Raw genomic sequence first — 24,467 nt, 5'->3', positions numbered from 1 at the left:
TATTAAATAATATAACTAAAAAAAATTATTTTTATGTTTTCATTAATTGAATATTTTCTGAAACACAGAGTTTTTAGCAGTGTATGCAACACATTTGTATCTAATAGTGGTGCACCGATATGACTTTACCGATTACCGATTCGAATACCGATTATGAGAGCAATAATCGGCAGATACAGATTCAGTTACCGATTATAATGAACAAATTTTTAAGTGTAATAATGCGCACAAAAATTTTATTCCCATGTGAATTTAGGTAAAATTGATAATACAGTTATAATAACAGTATAAAAATATATAAAATACAGTATTAAGTCATTGCAAAGTGTAAATTAAATTAACTTCTATTTATATTTGTTATTGTAAACAACTTGAACCACAGTCTAATAATTGTAATTTACAATGGGTAGGTTTTTGTTGCAGAAAACTAGCATTATTATCAACTATCACATAAGGTTGCATCAAGAAATTACCGTTTAACAATGTAAACATGTTGCTTTATTTTGTTCACTTGAGTTTATAGAAAAATGTTTCCACACTTCACTTTTTTCTCCCTACTCGCCATCTCACTATAATTATATAAAAATGACTCAAAACCAATTCTAGCAGATGTGATTTTATTTATGTTGACTGAATATATAAAATTATAAATACTTTTTCACTTTTCACGTCACATACAAATAACACAACGGATAATGTTACCAAAGACGCCCATAACGAGTTTGTTAAACGCAGTGATAAACTCTAGAAGGTATCGGGACCACGATTTTGAACCGCTATTACGATTTGAAAAGATTGATTGTCATAGAATCCACTGCAACTGCTTGTGGTATTTTGATTGCGTGCCATATATTTTACGTCTCTGGCTATAGGTAATGTACAAGGCCACTAAACAAAAGACAGAACAAAAGAAGAAACGTAAATAAACGTGTAGAAAAAATGTATTTTTTATTGTTCGAGGCACTGAGATTTATTAAACTTAACGAAATATCTGTAATCATGTTATGACGGAGTTAGATGAATTTTGTAATATATACAAATATTTTCGTATTTCGTCCTAAAATGTGTAACAAAATATTACACAGTAAATACCTACTTAATTACGCCGGGACGTAGATAATCGGCAAAGTAATCGTTAAGATAATCGCCGATTACAATTAATCGGTAAGTACCCATAATCGCCGATTACGATTCATCGGTATCCGCATCGGTGCACCACTAGTTTCTAACATAACCACAACCACGTATTATTAATTTGAAATGCAGGATCAAACTTAGCCTAATATATACATACATCCATAAGTATAAATGCTGTTAAAACAACGCAGTGAAGCCATCATTCATATTTTCCCCAAGTTTTTAATAACTAATTATGCACTTTATTGGTTAGTAAAACATGCACAAAGTGTTCAATGTACTGAATTTATGGTGTGATTTGTGCCCTTCAGTAGGGCTTTTCTTGCAATTAATGTTAACTTACTCCTTTACTTAATGTGAGCCACGAGAAAATAACTGACAACTGATTGTACAGTTTTTGGAGTGTTTTCTTTTCCTAGTATTATCTAACATACAAAAATCATTTTTTTGTTCGTATTCTATGCGCTCACGCATCGTTCATCTGATTGAGTTGAAACTTTGCACAATTGATCTTCGAAACAAGGGGAATGTCACTGTTTAGGTGAGATTTCGATAAAGCTAACCCTCAAAGCAGAATTTAATTAGTTTTTATGGAATTTTGCCATTTTATTGGTGACACATTATTCTTCAGCATGGCAACAGGCTTTTTCCTTGTTGATTGATGCCTTCTGAATATCCATGGCAATTTTATTGACACGTGAGTAGTATCAGATAATTACCAGTAAGTATTTTATGACAGTTCCTGTTTTCTATGGTCAGAATACTAATGGTAGCACATGAGTCGAGAAAAGATAAAGATAGAGAAATATAGAGATAGAGTGAGATAGTGAGATAAAGAAATAGAGAGAGATGGAAAGACATACAGAGATAGAGGTAGAGATGGAGAGATATAGAGGGAGATGGAGATACATAGGGGGAGAGATTGAGAGATAAGAGGATAGAGATAGTGCTATGGAGAGATATATATCTATAGAGATGTTGTTAGAAATATGGAGATAGATATACAGGAAGAGTTCGAGTGATATAGGTAGAGATATATAGTGATGATAGAGATATAGTGATGCTTTGTGTATGTGTACCTACTTAAAGCTAATTACAAAAAAAATTGAATGTGGCACTGCAACGCATACCAAGCATTATCTAGTTGAAAATCAAATTTTTATGCGATTTCACATTGCTGGAAGTGACGGAATCCCGTTGGCCTTCTGGTAAGTGAAGGCCTAGCCTTTGCTGAGGAACAAAGCCAGTCTGACAGCTACTTCTCTCACTGCCTGCATACGACCCACCTCCAGCTCTGAGCTCTCACTGCCGCCATACTCATCCCCCTGGAGATCACTGCAACTCTACAATGCAGATGCACTTCAACATCAGTGTGCAGCCTTAACCAGAAAAGCCAAGACTGCCACTACAATTATCGTAAAAGCCTGTATCAACTTTATGCCACAATTCATTTTGTTACTTTACTATTATAATAATTTAAAATTACAGAACTCTTACTATCAGTATAACCAGCACCTAGCAGCTCCAGTCATACAAGTATCCTACACATGGACGAAATAATACTGATTAATTTTCTGGTATGGAATAGAAAGTGGAATATCCTCTGACTGGATTATCTGTTGAAAGTAAAGTGTGTGTGTTTTTTTTTGGCAGTAAATTAAAAGATTGCACTTCAGACTATCCCCACCCAATGATTAAAATAATGTTGGTAATTGGCTCACAGTAAGTAATGAAGTAAATTAGAAACTACCGTATTTACTCGCGTAAAGGCCCCCCTTTTTTCCCCAAATTTTGACTCCAAAAAAGGGGAGGGGGCCTATACGCGAATTTGGAGGAAAAAATAGATTTTTCTTTTCAAATTGTGCGTCTTTGTTCGAATGAGGATTGGCAGGGGAGGCAGCGACGGCAGGAGGGAGAGAGAGGCAACGACTCCGCAGGGGGGAGAGGCAGCGACGCACAAGAGGGAGAGAGAGGCATAGACTCCGCAGGGGGGAGAGGCAGCGCTTTGTCAGGGGGGGAGAGAGGCAGAAGCAGCGCTATGACAAGGGGGGAGAGAGGCAGAGGCAGCGCTGGGACAGGAGGGGAGAGAGGCAGAGGCGTGGCTTAACCTCCCTCCTGCCAGCTAGCCAGCCAACCAGACAAAGGAGTGTTAGAATCCTTGACCCACTTCCCTTCCTCCTTCACTTCCCCTCTTCTTCTCCGACAACACTGCACATCAACTGCTTACTTCTGGCATGCCTCACGTCGGTCCTACTGAGAACAGACAAACTATAATACCAGTCTCTGTATCACTGCCGCTTACAAAATCACCTCCCGCCGCTCACAATACATGGCTTGTTGTTTGATGCATGCCAAGCTGCCCTGCCCTCAGATAAACCCAGAAAAACACTTTTTTAAATTTTTTTCTCAAAAATGTTTACAAAACAAGGAGGGGGGCTTATACGCGGGCGGGGCCTTTACGCGAGTAAATACGGTAGTTATGTTTCGGTCCTGATTCTCGATCCTCAGTTCCGCCAGTTCTTCTCAACACCAGCACCCAAGGGTAACGGTTCCATAGTCACAACTAGCACAATTGCAAAATATTAATGTTTCTAATGATTTCAGTTTCATACCTTATTTCACATGCTTCATGCAGTATCACAGTTTCACAAATTATTACAGACCATTAACTCTCAAATGAGCACAGCATCCAATAATAAACTCAAACATTTTCTGTTTACAATTTATGGTTTTGCAAAAACACCAACTTACTCCCTAAATATGGAAGGTTTTGAATTCAATTTGATCTAAATCCACTGGAGGTGGTTTCCTCTGAGACTTCTCTATGACACATTACTTCCAGATTCCATACTTGTGCCACAATTAATGATCAGAACTTAGAAATATACAAATAAGAATGCGGGAGACTAATACTATAATATCGGCATGGAAACGTAAGATACAAAATAAAACATAAAACGTAAAGATTGTACGCAGAACTCCTTTATTTATGGAACACTAACTGTCAATCATGAAACAGTCAATCATGACTGTGAAATTAAAAAAAATATATAGTGTCTCATCTTTTGATTGATCACACATAAAATAAATTTCTTGAATACACCACTACATTTTGACACTACACTGGCTATAATGCTGTTAATGCACTAAGTAACTACCACAAGCACAGGTAAGGGGAGGAAGACCCTTACTTGGCAAGAATGTCAGCGTGATAGTAGGAATCGGACAGCTTGTCGAGGAAAGAACGAGGCTCCAAAATGAAGGTGGGCAGAACGACTTTAGACAGATCCATTCCCGGCCTCACTTGCTTCACGAGGTACCAGATCAGGGACTTGTGTTCTTCAGCTAGCTCCTCCACCTGCTCACCTGCCTGGCACACAATCATCACACTACACACTTCTGCTGGAAGCAACAGTTGCACGTCAATTGTTAACTTATTATTTTAACATTTTAAGGTCTTATTCCAAATTACTCTTTGCAATTCTGAGTTTTGCATCTGTGCATTAATTTTAGCATTATTTATTTCATTTTTTTTTTTTCGATGTCTGAAATTCTTAAGTTTGTTGATAGCCAATGGGCGAGCATTTTTTTAATTATCTTGTTTTTTTTATATTAGTGAATTTTAAACCATATACAGTGGAATCTCAGTACTAAGTACTTACAGGGACCTCAAGTTTTTGTACTTAGTACTGAAAGTACTTAGTACTGAAACATACATACATATCATCTTTACAAAGAGAAAAAAAAAATTAAAAAATACAAAAATAGCGATATTGTAAGATACATTATTTTTTAGCCAACATCTGACTTCAGTTTAAACATTGGTGTGTATGTATAATTTAAGTTTAGTTACTTTTAAAAAATGTGTTATTTCAGTTTGTTTTTGAGCTTGAATGATGCTCTGTTGAACTAAATGTTCTATCTCATATTATGTCTTCGCAACTGCGACTTGCTTTTTTCCTTTGTCTAGTTCTCTGAGTATTTCCACTTTTTCCTTAAGCGTGAATTGCTTTCGTTTCTTTTTATCTCCATTTATCTCATTTTGCAGCACAAATACAATGCGGTGTCTAAATAACGTAACCTGAAAATAAACTCAACAATAACAATAAAATATCCCGGCACAGACGTTAAACAGTATATTAGCGTAGCATAACACTATTGTCTAAATAATTAATACTACTCTCAAAATTCCATGTTTCGATGTATCGAATGGTGTTGTGTTGCTCACGTCGCATACTACGTATGGTATAATCTATGGTAGTGCGCGCAACTGTTTGTAACTTTGTTTTCAGGGTTTAGAGGTTAGATAATACGTTGTGGTGGTATTTGTGTATGTTTGTTCTACAACATTAATCATTTAGCTGGAAATTTATTTACCAGTTTAAGTAAATTTTGGTGTAGTAATGCCACGCTACGAGTAGAATTTATACGTTATAGTGAAAATATGATACTTTAAACTGAAACCATTTTGCATGGTGAAGATACGATTTTTGGCGGGGACTTAAAAAAAATACGTTAAAGTGAAATATACTTTATAATGAGGTACGTTGTACCGGTATTCTACTGTATAGAAATATTTTATTATAAGTATTCCTTATAGAACCCTAAATTTGATGTGGCTATTAGTTCAGTTAAGTAACATGGTTGTTTGTTACATATATAACTCACATTAGCAAAATCCAGAGGTCAGAATTATTTTATAAGGACAGGTTTGATTGGACAGAACGTGCCAACCTCTTTTCAACTACATGAATGTTGTTGACGCACCTGTGTTCGTCGAAGATGGAGGAAATGTTTGAAACGATTCATCATTAATCGTATTTTAAATTTCCTGCGAAAAAAATTTTGTGTGTACGCTACGGCAACTATTATTTTCTGCTCTCGGATTATAATAAAAAAAAACAGAGTTTATTAAAGTGCCTAGCGTCTGTTAAAGCGAACGATCAACAACTCAATCTTATGATTGCCTCCCGAATAAATAAAATAATAATTATAAATCCCTAATACAAATGTTCAGAATGTTTTATTAGTAAGAATCCAATCTGAGTCAAGGATGGATGTGAGATAGTTCATCTAGAAGTTAATATCAGGCCAAAGTAAGTTAAATATGGCCAATGTTTGTTTTGAATGCACATCAGTTAAGGTGAACCAGAAACGGTGATGTCGCTGAGTAGGAATTTATGAGATATTTTCAAGTGAAGAGGCCTTTTTACGATGGTGTCGAGGACTTACATAGAAGAGACACTCATCGCGACTTGAAAATTCCAGAAGAGTAGTTATCGCCAAATAAACTCTGTATCAACAACAGCAATATTGACGAGTATAAAGGACTGAATACCATCAAGACAGAATAAGTTAAAATCTTCACCGGGTTGGATATTGTGACACACTACAGTTGTCAGGAGGTCCGGAACTTGGGGGATAGTCATCCTGCACGATGAGAGACTTTATACAGTCTTCTACTTGGACAGTCATCGCAACTCTACCAAAGGAGAATCCTAATCTGAGTTAGCAGTCTTCAGTTCAAGACCAACAACTCTGATCAGAAAGGAAGGCAGTCTCCATCGACCGGGTAATGAGAACCATATGATGTTTGTGAGTTTCGTCGAGAACTGATGCCAAAAGTATGTGGTTATGCTATTCCACATAGTACAAACTGAAATTTTTTTCAAATGTATCTAAGCTTATAGTGTGTTTGAAAGTGTTGTTTGACAATTGGTACTTGTTTTGACAGTTGGTAAAGTCGACACAATATGAAATTAGTTTTTCCCTCTGTATATTTCTTGAGAATTTAGCAGTTTTGTATATGTTACACTGCTAAACCAAAAATCTGGGTGTTTTCCCTGTAGTAAGAGAGTTCTCAGTAAATTTGAATAAGATTCTCATGCCATTAGAGTCAATATTAACTTATTGTATTTCCTGTTGCACTGAATACAGATGACTTTCGAACCTTGGCTATTTCATAGCAAATTTTATAAATGGTACAATCCAGTTGAAGTCTTATTTGATAACTAACCTAACTGGACTGACTGATACCAATTGTGAAAATGATGATTTGTACTATGACCAGGGATTTTGAAATGTGTCGTTTAAAATAAGTGTACTTCATGTTCAATCTGTTCTTCGACTTATATTGTTGTGTGTCAACTCGCTAATTCTGCAAGGTCATTTAACATATTAAAATTAATTAAATTTAGTTCTGACAGTGATTTTAGCACCTTGGCAAACCCAGTTCATGTATGAGTTAACTTTGACAATTCCTCGGAATTCATGTAAAGTCAAACATATTTTTTGAATTCTATATGAGCAATAAAATACCAATCTTGAGATACATATGTTTACAAAGTAATTAGTGTTTTGTTTCTCAAACAAAATAACAAAATATTAACAACAATAAACTGTCCCAACCAGAAAATAATATTCCTTTGAACTAGTCTGATAAAGTACAATAGGACAGCCCAACGAATGTTGAATTATGGTTTAAACTATTTATTATAATATTTGTATACAAAACAAAATGTACAAAATGTTACAAGTATATAATATTTAATCTTAATCAATTTAATAACTTATATTTTTAAAATATTATTATCAGTTGTAACTTACTCCCATAACTGGGGTTAAAAAATATTTCAAAGTTTTAAGGACATTAAGAAAGGGGGTCTGCAGACCTGCCAACATTCAAATTTAAAAAATCACGAGGTCCTCGATAAAAATTTCCAGGCCCATAAATACTGGTTAGATATAAAAAACAACAAATGAGAATCTTTAAATTTAAGTGACATACCTGTGCATATGTTACATGGTCTCTGCTTCAAAATTTATTTCAACAAATTATAGGTTGCAGATTTAATTTAGTTGAACATAATTTATCGCTGTCGTGTAGTGATCATGCAGGGCCGCAACTAAAAAATATGTAAAATAACATTCTGCTCGTGTAACACTATTATCACTGTTCAAAACAAAATTAATTTTTTTATTGGAAGCAATACACTTCACGTGTTAGTTGTGTTTTTTTGTAGCGACATGTTTCACAATGTCTCCTCTTCCACTATGCGAGATAGAAAAATCAGCACGGCACACGCTACAAAACGCAAAATTGCTTCCTTTACGTGACTCGAGTATTGATGGAAACTCGTTACTGTACGCTTTCGTAAAACTTATTTTGTAACTTTTACAAACAAAATCTTGGGGCCCCAAAAAATCATGAGGAAACACTATTTTGGCGTGAGGGCGTGAGATGGACCCTAAAATCGTGAGCCTCACACCAAAATCGTGAGAGTTGGCAGGTCTGGGTCTGCATTTCTTTTGGGTCAGCCTCTTTTCAGGCCAATTAAAACTTATTTTAACAATTTTGAAAATTTCACTAATTTTGAAACTAAACCAAATAAATTAGGCATACAAACCATTATTTTAAATTATAACTTAATGCAACTGCTTTATTACTATAGGTTTATCTTTAATAAACTTTTCCAACACTGTAACTGTCATAATACATCTCAGTTTAAGTTCTCTCATCAAGTACCTAAATAAAGTACACATTCATTTTGTGCAAATGTCTAATCATAAAAAAATGTAAAATTAATTCACACATTTACTTGTACATTAAGTATATACAGTCACTCATGGCATGACAAGCACAACCTGTTCTACTTACCAACAACATCAAACAATTATTTTTTTATGGGTACAGAGGAACCACAACAGAATCACTTATGGTAATCAAGTCAACAGCATAAGCTGACATGTAACCGTGTCATTTATGTATGCAAAATTTCAAATAGATGTCTAAGATGTCTAAGTTTATATGCTGTAGCATGCTACAAGAGAAAATAAATTTTTAATCATTAGCTACCAGAGGCTGAGGAAGAAGTGAGACTCGATTGTCCTCATTTTATTAGAGAATAATTACATCTCTGCTTTAAGAGATGAGACTTATCAGGAATGTTTTACAAACTAGGTAATTTTAAAAAAAACCATGTTTGAGGTGGAACTTGGAAATGAAATTCATACATGCTAACATCTTAAACCACACACAATAAGGGTGCTGTTATTGTGTTTTGCAGGCAGTGTGTAGGTTCCCTAACAAAGCTGTTTTAAAAGCACTTAACCAAGAGACTTGGCTAGCAAGGGTTTGTGCGTGTGTGTAGAGAGAGAGGCAAACTATATGTTTTGACACTACCTGTCTTTTCATAAGCACAGGAATCAAGAGGGTCAGGTACAGCAAGCCTAGATAAATGGCATGACTGATTGTTCATTTCAATAAAATGTGTATACTGAAAGTACAGTAGTTTCCCCAAAATGTGGGGTAATGAATGGGAAGGAATCCGCAGAATAATACAGTTAAAGCATTAACAACAAAAAAAGGTTAATTTTTTTTTATCTCAACTATCTACACCATCACCATATAAGGTAAACATAATAGGTACCAAAGTGTTAGATATAATTTACAGAAAGAGCTGCAGTACATTCACTAAAACATTGCCGTATTTTACGTCACTGCATTTTAAGCCTAGCTGGTCGATAATTTTTAATTTTGGTTGAATGTCAAGTAGCATTCTTTTAAATTTATTATTGGACGCTACAGTCTAAAGATTATGACATAAAAAAAATACTAATGCGTTGTAAATGCTGCCTAGAAACTACGCAGGCCAATTATCACTTGCCATGCCAGCACCAACCTGAGCACGGTTCACAAGAGCACATGGAACACAATATTTGCCAGCATTTTCGTCTTTTATCACAGCATAAAACGCTCAGTCAGATCAATAGATCACAAAAATAATTAGTCAAAAACATTTTTGTGTTTTATGGTTTATGGAAGTGAAATATTCCACACCCGAATAATCAGGGGTCTAAGGAACAGTTTTTTTTATTGAAATTGATCTTATTTGTGATGCTATCTTATTCAAGGTTGTTTTAAATAAGAATATAAATGGAACTTGAAATTTTTAAGTATTAGAACAGAGGGTTGTAGCAATGAAGGATCCAATGGGCCTTGTGATCTACTGTGAACTGCTACTCACGCTCCCAAACTCCTCCTCCTCCTCCTTGTGTATGTACGGCGTCTCGGGCGGGTCCTCCTCCGCGAACTGTGGCTCGTCGCGCTTGTTGGAGGCCTCCGACTCGGTGTCCGACAGGGACGCCTGGTCCCCGCTGTTCGGGTGGTCTGCCGCCCCCGCGTCCGGCTGACTGATGTCGTCCAGATCTGCAGGGTCGGCAGGGGCGGGGTCTACCGTGAGCGGGGTGGGGGGGTCTGGAGGTTTCAACTCCTGCTCCACAAAGGCAACTGCGCGGTACAGCTCCTGGAAGTACGGCGTGGGAGAGGGACAGGGGCTCGGGGAGTGCCGGCTGAACGTATGGAGGAAGTGCGGGTCTACACTGGAGCAAGGGGAGCACATCATGCTCCTCAGCAGCAGTTTGGTCTGCGGAGTGCTTGGCGTTCGCGGCCGGAAACTTCTCAACAAGCGACCGATGGATGAGAAAGGCTCGGCTATAAAGTGCAGCGACAGCAAGGAGTACGGAAAAGGTTAAATACAAAGTAATGGATACATGAATTAGATACATACGTACACCAAACATTACTTTAAATAAAATACATGTTAAAAATAATTTCCAAATATTATTACAGAGCCAGCATACAGAAAATTAAATCAAAGTGTACATAATAACGTTAAAATAATCAAAAATAATTTTCTTGTGTGGAATGCCTATGCTAACAAGAAACTAAGCTTAAACTTATTTGGAACAATATTAGTAAACAGAGAGTGACAAACTAGATAAAGTCCAAAACAAACTAATCAAAATTATAAGCCTAAATAGAAATTTTACCCTGTTTCATCACCTAAACACACATTTTATATAAAAATCAAGTTTTAAAAGTAGGGGTGTGATTTTTATACGAAATGATCATATTTTGTTAGGTAAAGTTATTCTTAAAAATAAAATCTATTCATGGAAAGTACGTTTATTTAAAAAGTAGGTATACAAAAGCACACCAAACAATTTAAATTATTAAGTCATGCAACAAAAACATTGTGTTCAACTTTAAATATAAAAATGAAAACCATGACCCAAACGTGAGCAGGAACTAATGCATAACTATCAAATATAGTTAACTCGGCACTAGACAGAGCGTGCGCATTGTATGCAATCAGCAAGCTGTCAATATCGATATTTGACTACGTGCATGCGCTCTATAAAGGAATCAACATAACCAAACATGAACGATGCCAGCTAGCACTGGCTACTTTGAAAACCGATTCACAGCGGTGATGAAGACGAACAGATATAGGTTATAAGATAACTTTTGAAAACGCCTTAATAAGAAAATTTGCACATCAGACAACGTTGTATTTCTGTTAATTAAATAAGTAAGCGGTAATATTTGAATTCATACAAGATTTCAACTTTAAAATACATTGTTTTATAAGAGAAAACTACCTACAAAAAGCGCTCGGAATATAACAGCAACATTTATGCAATAATTTTTTTTCTCCAATTTTCGACGCTTTAAAATAAAAGTGAGATGATTATGCACATGCAACGATTATGTGATAAAACAGTGTAATAAGTACATAGATTTACACTCCATCTTAGGTCTTCATCATTATATTAGTACATATGTAATTGCTAGATTCAACTAATATGTTGTGTTGTGTATTCTATGTTATATAGCCATTACTGCAACAAGTTATGTCCTTGTCTTAGTTTCTGTGACTGTATTTTATTAATTTATTTTTTTCCTGTTTTTTTTTATCATGTTTTGTTGAGCCTACTATCTAAGGCTACAAGCCGTAGGTAGGCATGTTAACAAATCTTAAATAAATAAATAATTGTACATCTTGAATAATCAATATTAATAAAGGCACGAGACACAAATAATAAAAGGTGCTAAAAATCTTATTTTCCTTCAAGAATCATTGCAGCAACAATAGGGCAAGATTTAATTCATCTTTATTTTAAAATCTATTTTGTGCTATTTTCAGTAGAGTTCTTTAGGTATCACTTAAAAACTTTTAATATAGTGTTGAAAAAAAATTTTCATAAATATGTATAAAAAATTCTAGACCACACTGGAATTCACAGAGTAAGGTAGGCAGCATCTCAAGAGAAGTAGTTGCAACTTAACTCATATAACAGTGATGCTAATACCAGTTTATTCTTGATCATGCACAATGGAAGAAGATCTAGCATGAAAACATAACAGTTTTGCCTTCCTACAGGTCACCAGTCCTGCTCTTGCAGTCCGTTGCCCACGATGCTCCATTGTGGAGGTCTTACCTGTGGTGAGATAAGAATGGAGCACCGGCTCTGAGGGATGTCCACCACGTTCCCCATTCACGAGGCTGGGAAGAAAGTGATCTGACCACTAAAAAGTAGAGACCTGCGAGTACTCGAATTTCGAGTTCGAGTCGAGTATTTAATTAGTGCTCGGACTCGGCACGGCCGTTCACGACTCACGAGTCGAGTTTGAGTTTAATGATGTATTTTCAGACTTTTTTGGTTAGGCCTAAGTATAAAAATATTTAAAATTACGTGTTAACTAACCTTGTTTGCGCATGAAAATAAAAGAAACCCATTGTATCTTTCAGTTCAACATATGATTTTAAATTCCCGCTCAAAACACCAATGTAAACAATGTAAAAATATTTCACTTTAACAATAAAAACATATCCTACCTTTCAATAGGACCATTCTTTTCCAGTTATCAGGAAAATGTTACATAATAGTTACTGTGTTTGCGCAGGGGTTCTTTAATATAAATGTACATTATGATTAATTTTTATCACTTTCAAGAATCGTTAACAAGTATAAAACGTAAACAAACACAGTATAACGCGCCATTCGTACTCCATGGATCACACACTTTAGTGCACGAGACTATCTAAACAATCGATTGCTCTCTCACCCCTCTTCAAGACAATTGTTTTTAGCTGCGCCTTTTTTGGTTATTTATACAGCACGTTTTAAAAGTTTCAATTACCGCAGATACAAACGTTAAATAAAAATTATATTTTATCTTATATACAAAATAGAAAATCCAATATAATGTTAATTTATGCAGGTTAATTTTTGAACTGTTTGGTGTCACAACATGGCCGACACGCTCTAATTGTTTTGCCATGAAGGTCGGAATGTTGCCTGGCACAGCCATGCTCGCGACGGGCTCTACTAGTGCGGAGCTATGGTTATCTATGGTATCTATGGATGAGAGGTTTGTTTACGTTTGACTTGGCACGAGGCAAACAATATTGTTGATTGAATATTTTAATCAGGATGGATGGCCAAATAGATAAAAAGAAACGCAAGCAGTTTATTTTCAAGGAAAATGTGTAATTTTTAAAAGAAGTTGACAAAGGCAGGAAAAATGCAGATGTGGCACGGTCGTTTGGTTTGGTGCCCACTACGCTGTCACAATAATAAAAGATCACGAAAAAATTATTAAACTGTATGAACAGTCATCTTTATCTGCTGGTGGCAAGAGACATCGCCTAGAAGATGACGAGGGAATTCTATCCCAATAAATGTACATATCTGCAAAATAGTTTAAACCATTTGTCATTTTGTGTTCGACAGATATAAATTTTGTATATGTAGGCCTAGAATTTAGGCTACTGTATTAAGTAATTTTTTTTACATTCTTGTTGTTTTACAAATACACTAGAGTCCCGTTATAGCGAGGTGTCACAGTTCCGGGTTTGATCCTCGCTATAACCGTGTCCTCGCTATAACCGTGTCCTCGCTATAACCGAATTAGACAAATTTTGGCCCCCACAAAATAAAAATTAACCTAAAATAGTTTAAAATTGTGTTTAAACCAGTATAATTGGAAAATAACAGGTTATATTAACGAAATCTTAATTTATGTGAGCAGATGTGTGAATTCTCTTTAAAACGATACCCCATAAGTACGGATGCGATCACCGATTGCGTCAAAATAACCAGAATACCCTACCAAGCCACGTAAGTATAGCATCTCAGCCCGCGGCCGACGCAGCATTGTCCTGCTATCTATCGTCGACGCGGGCTGTTTGCTGGCGGCCATGTTGGTTTGGGATGTAGCTAACAGGTGGTGCTAGTGTAGCGCGACGATTTAATTCCTTACAAAAAAGCAGGAGTGCGGATGCGGCAACGCACGTACGCCTCAAACGAAATAGTCGCTGAAAAACTATACTTTTTTCATTTAAAGAAACCTGTCAACTTTTTTAGAAAATAAATTTGGGATTAAACTCAAACCATCACCACCCCTTTCCCGGACAGATACCCAAACAACTGACCGAAACAAAAGTTACAAGAAAACTGCCCTAGCGATTCGGAAATAAATACGGTAGTGCCTACTAGAGGTGTAAAAGTAACGAAAAAAATGTGTACCCGTATGTATTCGTTACTATAACAATTAGTACTCGTTACTATCGTTACGTTACTCGTTACTTCTGATACCGCATAATATGCTATGTTATGTTGCAGCAACGAATCCAGTCGTATTGCGTACGCGTACAGTATAACGTCGCGTAAATAATAATAAATAGAATATAAACAATTAACAATATTTGATAATTAATAGTTTTTCTTAACCAAGAAACAATTAAATCTCATTAGAGCGGCTTTTTAATGTTATCTCTTTTAAGATAACAACCAAAAAAAAAAACGTGAAAATACACGATTATAAAAACAAAAACATACATATTTCTTATTTGTAAAAAAATACTTTCTTACGTTGTTTCTGTTCCAATCTCAAACTTTGTCTACACACGGCACAGATAACTAACGAAAGTTTGATAAAAGAAAGAAAGGATGGGATTCTATTTTTAAGCCACGCACTTAGGTGGCGACTGCACGGCTGAAGAATGTGACAGGCGTCAACGGCAAGATGACTAGTGGCGAGGGAGAGGGGTGGAGATAAAGCAGACAAATAACAAAAGCGCGCTTCAAGCGATCACGCCGTAAATTTCTCAAAAATACCTCGTTATAGCCGTGTTCTCGCTGTTACCGTGCTCGCTATAACGAGATTCTACTGTATTTGCTTCCAAGCTAATGTAACATTTGATCCCCTACTACTTTATTTTCAAAAATTCAAAAGTACTACGTTTTAAAGGTAACTTTCAGAATAAAGTACTTTCATTTCATTACTAAGTAGGTATAAAAGTTGAGGATTTATTGATGTACTTTATTACGAGATTCTACTGTATCCACACACCGAGAAAACCTTGCTCCAGAGCACATTGAACAGCTGGTGTTTCTCCATGAAAGACTTTTACAAAAATGTTGATTATGATCATTCCTATAGTAAAATGTTGCTGCCTTTTTTTTTCTTTTTTTTTTTTTTTTAATATTGAGTTATGTTCAGGCCTTATATATACAGTAACACTATTCTTGAAAAAAAGTTGATATTTATTGTATGGCTACAAAAATTTCCTGGAACAGTGGAAATCCTTAATATACCCTGCAGCTAGGACTGGTAAGAATTTTGACAAATACTTTTGCACTTATGCTATGGTTTTGAATAAAATTTTGCTCGGTGTCTGTGATTAAAACATGCCTTTATACTTTTTTTTGTCAACAAGTAAATTTTAATAATACTCTGCATTTTCAAAAGAAACAAAATTATTAAAGACCATGAAAATATTTGCAGCAATGAGAATCCTCACACCTGAGATTTGTATAGGGCCTTGATATTTGCTGGTCTTTAATCATGACAGTTATATATAAATAATGGATATTTATGGATTTTACTACTCAACTCGAATTTAACTCGAACTCGAAACATTTCTTGAATACTCGCTCAAACTAGACTCGACCTAAAAATCCTATACTCGCATGACTCTACTAAAAAGCTAATTAGACATGTGGCGGGAGGCTTGCAAAGCAGACACACCATGGTCGGTGAAGTGCTTCTCGTAGTCTGCCTCGCTCCACTGTGTTTCGTGGCTGGTGGTGGCGTCGTGGCCGGCGGCGGCGTCGTGGTTGGTCCTACTGGTGGAGCGCACCAGCAGCGAAGAGCATCGCAGGGACAGCTCCAGGCAGTCCAGCCAGCACTTGCCCGCCGCCTGTGACGGCGCTCGGAAGATCAGGTAGGCCGTGGGCAGCGGCTGCACCACTGCACCTGACAGCAGGCACACGCACCGAGGCAGGGTTGCCAATAACCAGCACTCACATTCCCACCCACAACAACCTGCATTCTCTTCATGCTCACTGCTCGCATTTACCATTACATTATTCATTTTTTATGAGTTTCAAAAACTCTTTTACTATTTAAGATCTACCATGTTGGTCTGAATGTAGGCATACTTGTTTAGCTGATTTTAGTAATTTAAATCTAGTATTGACTTATCATTGCAACCTAGGAAAAAAGTAATGACATACACTTGCACCATGAGCATTTATTGTATTCTAAAAACAAAATATATAATATTTACCAGCATGGAAAAATTTTTTTTAATGTTTAAATTGAATTATATTTTAAGGTTATGTGTTAAATTGTTTAAATGTAGTTATAAAGCATGAAAACTCTTAAGAAGAAACTTCTTACAAATATTTGAGAGTTTACAATAATTATGATGCAGCAAAGGAATATATTATTGAATATATTTTGATTAAGTGTAATAATAATATTATAATACAATTTTGCACCTCTTGATTGCAATTTTATTTTATAAAATACAGTACACATAAACAAGAACGTATGAAATTTATCAATTCCTTTGCTGGCATCTATGCACATGATATTTCTCCATTAACAAGAGTGCATTGTACAACTGAGCGAAAGAATTTCGTGGATGGGGGCATACCAAATTGAGATGTTCTACAAAGAGTTGTGATTCACCATGGAACCTGATAATTGAGTGTTCTCATCTGGAGAGAATATGAAACACGAAACAACACAGCAAGGATCTGGTATTTATCTAAAATTTATTTTTGTCAGGTACCCTAATACCATATTCACCCAAAAATATTGTAATGATTTTTTACCAAACTTCTGCAACTAAAAGTGTGAGTTGCATTATAATTGCAAACTTGTATCTTGCAACTGAGAAGAGCTTAATTGAAAAACTACACACTCTGTCTGTAAACTCTGTCAGTTACACCACTTTATTCCACGGCTCCCCGAGCCTCTGCACAGGCGTGACAAATGAGAGGATAACACTTGGAATGAGGGATGAAAGAAAGGGTGCAAATGGAGTTTCTCACAGGGTTCTTTCCACTTCCTTCTGCTTCTCTTCACTGTAGCTGCTAGTACAGGCACCCCTCCCCTCTTATTTCAAAATCCCCCCCCCCCCCCCCCGGGTAACACCTAAGTAAGTACATCACCACATTGTTTGCTTTCTGAAAGACCACTTTTGAGCTACAGTCATAAAAATCAATTTTTCTAACTGCTGCTTAGTGTTTAAAAAGAGGCCATGTAAATCACTCTACTAACGAAAGTGGGACCAGAAAAACTCTAATAAATACTGAATAATTTTTCTTATTTAAATCATTTTCAAATGCTATGTATTTAAATTGTAATTTCCCCTACATCAAATGTTTTTCATAATCTCATAAACATTTGGGGTAGCATTATGAAGAACAAATACAAAGAAATATTCTCACAACTTTGCCACGTTATTTTACTTAGTTTATATTTGCATCAATTTGTTATGATGTTAATAGCACAGGCCAAAAAGAAAAGAAAAAGCTTTTGGTGCCTAGGATTTTGGAATTGATTTTAGCTATATTTGGGGTGCTGAATCTAAATATGAAATTAGTTTTTTCTACCAGCTCTACTTTTTGAGATATGTGTGAAAAAAGAAGTAAAACTGCCTGCTTGACTCAAGCCATTTCATCACTGGGATACCCCAGGCTGGGAATCGCATCCTTCATTTCCACACTTCAACTAAATTTGAGGTCAGTTTGCGAGTTTTAGCCATGCAAGATAGATCGAAGTTGATAAAAAATGAGTTCAGTAGAAAAAGTTGTGTAAATCATCCTGATGTGTTTTGCTACATATGCGGAGAACACACATTAAAAGATAACAGAAAGACTTTTAGTTATCTTGTAAAGAGAGCTTATCATGGAGACTTTTGTGTTAAGCTCAGTGATCAAGATAAATCCCGGGCATCCCATCAGGTTTGTAAAACTTGTACAGAACATTTACGCCAGTGGAATAGGGGGGGAAAAAAAGTTTGAAATTCGGCATACCGATGGTTTGGAGAACACCCAAAAACCACATTAATGACTGTTATTTCTGTCTAGTAAATATTACTGGAATCAATCAAAACAAAAGTAGCAAGTGGACTTATCCTGATTTAGTCTATGCAAGATGTCTGGTCCCTCACTCAGAGGAAGTACCGATCCCAGCATTTCACCAGCTCCCAGAGCTTTCTGAGTACGAGAATTGTCCCTATAACCACCCTTCTGATACTAATGAAGGTGGCAGTGATTATGAGGATGTCAACAATTCCACAATGTTTCACCCAGGATGAGTTAAATGATCTCATCAGAGATCTTAACCTGTCAAAAGAAGCTTCTGAATTACTGCTTCCCTGTTGAAGGAGAAAAAAATTTACTGGAACAAAGAACCAAAATTATTTTCTTTCCCTACAAAAGAAAAGGGTTTGCTACCATTCTTCTCTCAAAAAGAAAATATTGTATTTTGTCATTATGTTAGAGGACTCCTGGAAAAAATTAGTCTTCTTGAATATTTTCCAGATGATTGGTGCCAAATTATTGATGGCTCAAAGCAAAGCTTGAAATGTTTTCTTTTACACAATGGGAACAAATATGATTCAATACCAATTGCTCACTCAACAACAATGAAAGAAACATATAGCAATATACATGGTGGCCACTCACAGTCACCAAAAATATTCCCTGATTTTTCCCTGATTTCCCTGATTAAAAATTCAAAATTTTCCTATTATTTACAATTACAAAAAAAAACATACTTTTGATGAAATAATATAATATTATAGAAAGAGATTACTCACATTTTAGCACCCTGCTGTATTTTCTTCATTTTATACATACATAAGTTCGTTAAATAACATAATACATTTTAAATATGTCACTTTACATTATAGCGTCCCTTTCAATGACCTGCAGTCTGTGTTTTGTTTTATGTCTAGAGACCGGAAAAATTCGCGAATTCATTTCGCGATAGGCTAAAATACAAATAGTTATACCTCAGTGCTGCCTCTGCTATTGGCTCACCACTCACCTGGATGACTCTGGGCCAATGAGAAATACCCGACCAAAGCTTTATCGAATCTCAGGCTGCTGCGTTGGGACGTCTCACAAGACAGCAGCCAATGAGTGGGTGGCATTTGACCGAGAGTACGCAGAACTATGGAGTTCATCCTACAGGTCATTGAACCCGCGAATTTTTCCTGTCCCTAGTAATGGGGTATTTCAGTGGCGAGTGCTCAAACATTTTTTCACACAACTTTTGATAACTGTTCTTACATTCATTTTTGAAGTGTAACATTTCTAGTTGTGAAATATTCTTAGTCTTAGTACTCTCAAAAAGGGATAACAGTACAGTGCAAATTTTACCTTGTGTTTGATTTAAAAATGAAACAACTAATGGATAAATCTTCACTGCATTACAATCAGTACTCCCATCTGTAGCTAAAGCAAATGGTCCACTTACTAAAGATTCAACAGTTTCAATTTAGTTTCACCAGTCATATACTCCACTAAGGCAGATGTTTTTGTTCTCGCACAGCTGTATGTCTGTGCAATTTTTGAGTCCGGAAACATAGCTCTATACAAATTACCCGAATAATCGGCTACTGCTATCGGTAAATTGTGTTCTACCAAAAAACTTGTAAACAATAACTCTGCGTTTGTTACTTTCGTTTCTTCAGATGTAGCGAAAAACGACGATATAGATTTATTGCTCGTCACAGCTTTAAAATGTTCTGCATGTTTATTTGATTCAATATGCCGTCTACAGTCATCCCTTCCACCATGCGCAATCGAAAAGTCACACGTGCATACATTACAAAACGCGTGGCGTTCCAAAACATTTGAAGATGACCAGCATGGCCATTCTTTTGAATAGTTTGGTCGAAAGTTCTGAAGAATAACGTTTTTTTTTTTTTTTGCCCCAGATACACATTGTTCTGTCACACGCTTTATTTCTACAACCGGCACTGAAGAACACAACACTATCGAACATAAAAAGGTTTCACGTCTGTACACATGGCAAAAACACTTTGATGAAAAAAATGGCTTTCAAGAAAGTAATTAACACAACACAGTTAGCCAAAGTACCGTACAAAAATTATTGTGATGTACGCAGCTAACAAACGAAAAGTCCGAGAATATGTACTAGTTGTATCGTACAACGAACGTAATACCGTAACATTTCTATTACAAAACACAAGAATTAATCTACTTATTTCGACAGTACATGCGCACATTTATTAGTTCCGTTATCTGCGCAACCACGTGATGTATTCGAACTGCGTTCACGAAACACGCACACCAGAAACTGAATTTTTTTTTCCGTTACCGTGCAGCCCAAAGCTTAGTTTCCGTAATAAACCGGCGATGTTTCGTAATTCCGTGTTAAATCTGGAATAATTACAGAAAATCCGTAATGGTTGGCAGCTCTGCGGAAATATACATGACACAAAAAATTCCCGGTTATTAAAAAAATTCCCTGACATTTCCCTGATAATTCCCGATCAACGTGATTTCCCTGATAAATCCCGGTTTTCCCGGTGAGTGGCCACCCTGAATATAGCTTTGGTCTTGGAGAAGATAAGGTATCGTGAACATCAATGGGTGATTTGTGGCTAACTTTCTCCTCAGACAGCAATGTGGCCACACCAAATATCCTTGTTTCTTGTGCCTCTGAGATAACAGAGACAAAACACACCACTGGGTTAGACAAGAGTGGCCTAAGAGAGAAGACATTGTCATTGGAGAAAAATTGTTATTAACAAAACCCTAATTGAATGAGGGAAAATCATCTTTCCTCCACTGCTTATCAAGCTTGGCCTTATGAAGCAATTTGTAAAGTATCTTGATAAGGACGGATCATGCTTTGCATTTATAGGGGAAAAAATGTCTTACTTGAGTAAGGAAAAAATTAAACAGCCCAAAAATAAGAAAATTCATTAAGGACCAAGTCTTCGTAAAGTCCATGAATGAGGCTGAGCGAAAATCCTGGACTTCATTTGTTGCAGTTGTCCAAACTTTTCTGGGCCACGGAAAAGCAGAATACAATGTTGATCTGGTAAACGATATGCTTAAAATTTTCAAATCCCTTGGGTGCAACAAGAGTATTAACGTGCACTAATTACACAACCACCTGAACCGTTTTCCTGGAAAATTTAGGAAACAGCAGTGAGGAGCAAAATGAAAGATTTCGTCAAGATATCAAAATTATGGAGGGTCGCTATCAGGAAAATGGGATACGCACATGATGGCAAATTACTGCTAGAGTTTAAAATGAGACTATTCCATGATATATTCAAGAAGTTTACGAAAAAATAAGCTTCCGAAGTGTTGAGTGAATAGATGGTTCCATCAATGACTTGGTATATAGAGTATTAGTTATATACTAATAATAGTATATAATATTTATATAATATATTTTTATAATATGATATTTGTATAATTTAATAAGAATTTTGTGCTTAATTTTAAGATTTGATTCAAGGATTTAACCTAAAATAACGTAAAATGAACATTTCACTAAAATGTTATATCTTAGAAATTTGATCTCCTAGACAAAAACTAATGCCAAATTTGAATATAGGGCACCAAATTAATATGAAATCAGCTCCAAATACCAAGGCATCAAAACTATTGTTTACCTGTGTATTCTTTGGAGTATCCTTTCTCTATGAAAACTGTATAAACGTGATTGTTTATTTAGATTTTCTGAACCTATACAATTTTTTTTGTTGTTAAATTCACTTTTTTAATATAATAGTGTTACATAAAATAAAAACAACTGACTGTGAGGGGCAGCAATAAAAAAAAAATTTGTTTAGAAGCTTTAGTTGAATTCTAACTTCTTGTGAACAAGAAGTTTTTGCTAAATACGATTGATAATTCAAGCATTTATTCTTAAAGTTTGTAAAAGAATTATAAAGAAAAAGCACGAACATTAATTCTATGAATGACCATGAAAGAACCATCGTTGTTTGTTAAACAAACTTTAGAGAGAATTATTCATCTATAGTGGATTCTGGAGTATTTCAAGGTATGTACTCCACCAACTAAATTCTACAGGACAAAAAGCACACTGCCGCACTATTCTTGAACCACGAGATTCTGGGAAACTGCAACGACCATCTGAGTACTGTAGGTTATTCAATGGTTTCTTCGAAAGGACTCTCGTTACCTCCGCATGACACCATTTTCAAAGCATCTTTGGTTTTGTGAGCACCCCTCGTCAAACATTCACATCTACTGCGAGTCACGAGGTCAACCGACAACCAGATATTGTTTCTCTCCACATGTTAAGGTTGTAATTATATCAGACAGTACATCCGTAGTGGGACAATTATTGGTGCGTGCAGCCAGCGTTCATCGATTTATTAGACGTTGTCATGTCAAAAGTCTTATTTCCAATTTTCAATTTTGAAAATGTTGGGTAGGACCAGGCAACGCTGGAGTCGCCACTGTATGTAAAACTTGTGACTTTGTTTCAGGGCTAATGTTGTGTTATATGATAACTAGCATTATCTTAAAAGTTTGTCGGTTTAACTTTGATGATTGCTGCTTCAATTTAACTCTTTACATGAATTGCTAACAGATGTTTAAAACATTATTTTAACATTAACTACATTTACGGTTTCTCACCATATTTCAGAGGTGACCCTTGAGTATTGAATTTTTCTTGCTTATTTACTGTACTGACTAACTAGTTGTGCAAAGTTAACTTGAAATATTTGAATAGTATCAAACATAACTAATTTAAGTTATGTTTTATTCAATAATTTGAAAACAAGAAGGCAAATGATTTAATTATTTAATGTGAATTTGAATGCTAGTTCGTCTGAGACACCAAGGTCAAGTGCGTGTAATTAACAAATTGCTTAACTTGTAATAGAGTTTTTGTAATTAAGTTTTTTTTTTGTTTGGATGAACTGGAAATAGCATATGTTGATATATAATTGTCATTGTTTTGGAAAACATATAGTCAAGCTATTTTTTCTATTGATTTTAATTGTCTCTGAGTTGAAAGACCAATAGTAGTTTGATTTGAGCTTAAGTATTTACATATCAATTTTTCTATGACGGACAGGCTTGACAAATATTACAATTTACTTTTGAGTGATGATAGTACACCTATCCCTCACTTAGCACAACTAATTTGTTCCTAAAAATGCTAGTGTTATTCAAGATTGCGTATTCTTAAGCATATTATATATTAGGGATACAGATTAGCCAGTAACCTAAGCCAGTACATTGAATAAGAGAAACTGAATGACACTTTAAGTGGTGAAGTGATTCTTCGAGTAACGGTACAGCGATGAGTGACATTAGACACCCGAACAACGAAGATTCGAAAGTGAAACGACACTCCATCGTAGATTCATATATTGCTGTATGAACTCGAACACAAGAAGATATTTTTTTTTGAAGCCCTAATGACTTCGTTCAACGCGAATATGTTTCTTCATACTTGTTCAAGTTAATGTATATGTATACTCACTATTTAACTCAAGATTTCAATCAGTCCAAAAAGACATTGAACGTTTCGAATAAGAGAATCGACTGATCATTGTAATTGAGTGTATGAAATGTTTGTTAGTTCTATTATTTCTTCTATTGTACATAATATGTCAAATCTTAACGTCATGCATAATTTTCAGGCATAATTCAGTGTTTTATGTACGTATGTGATTTGTATTATGTCTTGTTGGAGTGATATTAATTTATAGTATTTCTATCACGTGCATTATGAGTATCACATGGACTTGGAAAGACATTGTTACACGACAACACTGTGATTGCACGAGAGGGATACCATTTTGTTAGTGTTATTTGTTATTAAGTTAAAAGCTCATTATGATAATTAAGGATTAATTAGTCATAACAACCTTTTGGGGGGGCTCTGTAAACAGTCAACCGTTTACAGGTTGATTTCATTATCTCATGTTTATTGTAAATTAATTATTATATTTAAATATGTATTTGTATTATAAGTTGTACCAGCAATCACACTAATATGGATAGCTAAGGCCAGCCAGTATGTTTAGTCTTTGGAAATCGCAGCAGTTTAATAATTTATTGTCTTCATTTAATTATTCTTTGGACGCCTATTGCTTTTTCTGCAAGCTTTACATGAGTTAAACACAGGTTTAATTACCGTACATTGGATTTTA

At 35.5% G+C, this 24,467-nt stretch overlaps 1 protein-coding gene across 3 annotated transcripts in view; it reads right to left on the bottom strand.

The window, feature by feature from the left end:
* LOC134543137 (oxysterol-binding protein-related protein 8) overlaps positions 1 to 24,467 on the bottom strand; it is a 167,402-nt gene that overhangs the window by 104,088 nt on the left and 38,847 nt on the right. For all 3 annotated transcript variants that reach the window (XM_063387988.1, XM_063387996.1, XM_063388004.1), the window contains exons 7-9: positions 16,016 to 16,243; positions 10,164 to 10,345; positions 4,329 to 4,507 (exon numbers count right to left, since the gene is read on the bottom strand). In XM_063387988.1, the coding sequence (XP_063244058.1) occupies positions 4,329 to 4,507; positions 10,164 to 10,345; positions 16,016 to 16,243 (589 nt within the window). The remainder of the gene's footprint in view (positions 1 to 4,328; positions 4,508 to 10,163; positions 10,346 to 16,015; positions 16,244 to 24,467) is intronic.

This window comes from Bacillus rossius, chromosome 1 (assembly GCF_032445375.1).
Source record: "Bacillus rossius redtenbacheri isolate Brsri chromosome 1, Brsri_v3, whole genome shotgun sequence".
Classification (NCBI taxonomy): domain Eukaryota; kingdom Metazoa; phylum Arthropoda; class Insecta; order Phasmatodea; family Bacillidae; genus Bacillus; species Bacillus rossius.
The sequence above is the reverse complement of the archived record's forward strand: the minus strand, read 5'-3'. Positions and strand labels throughout refer to the sequence as shown.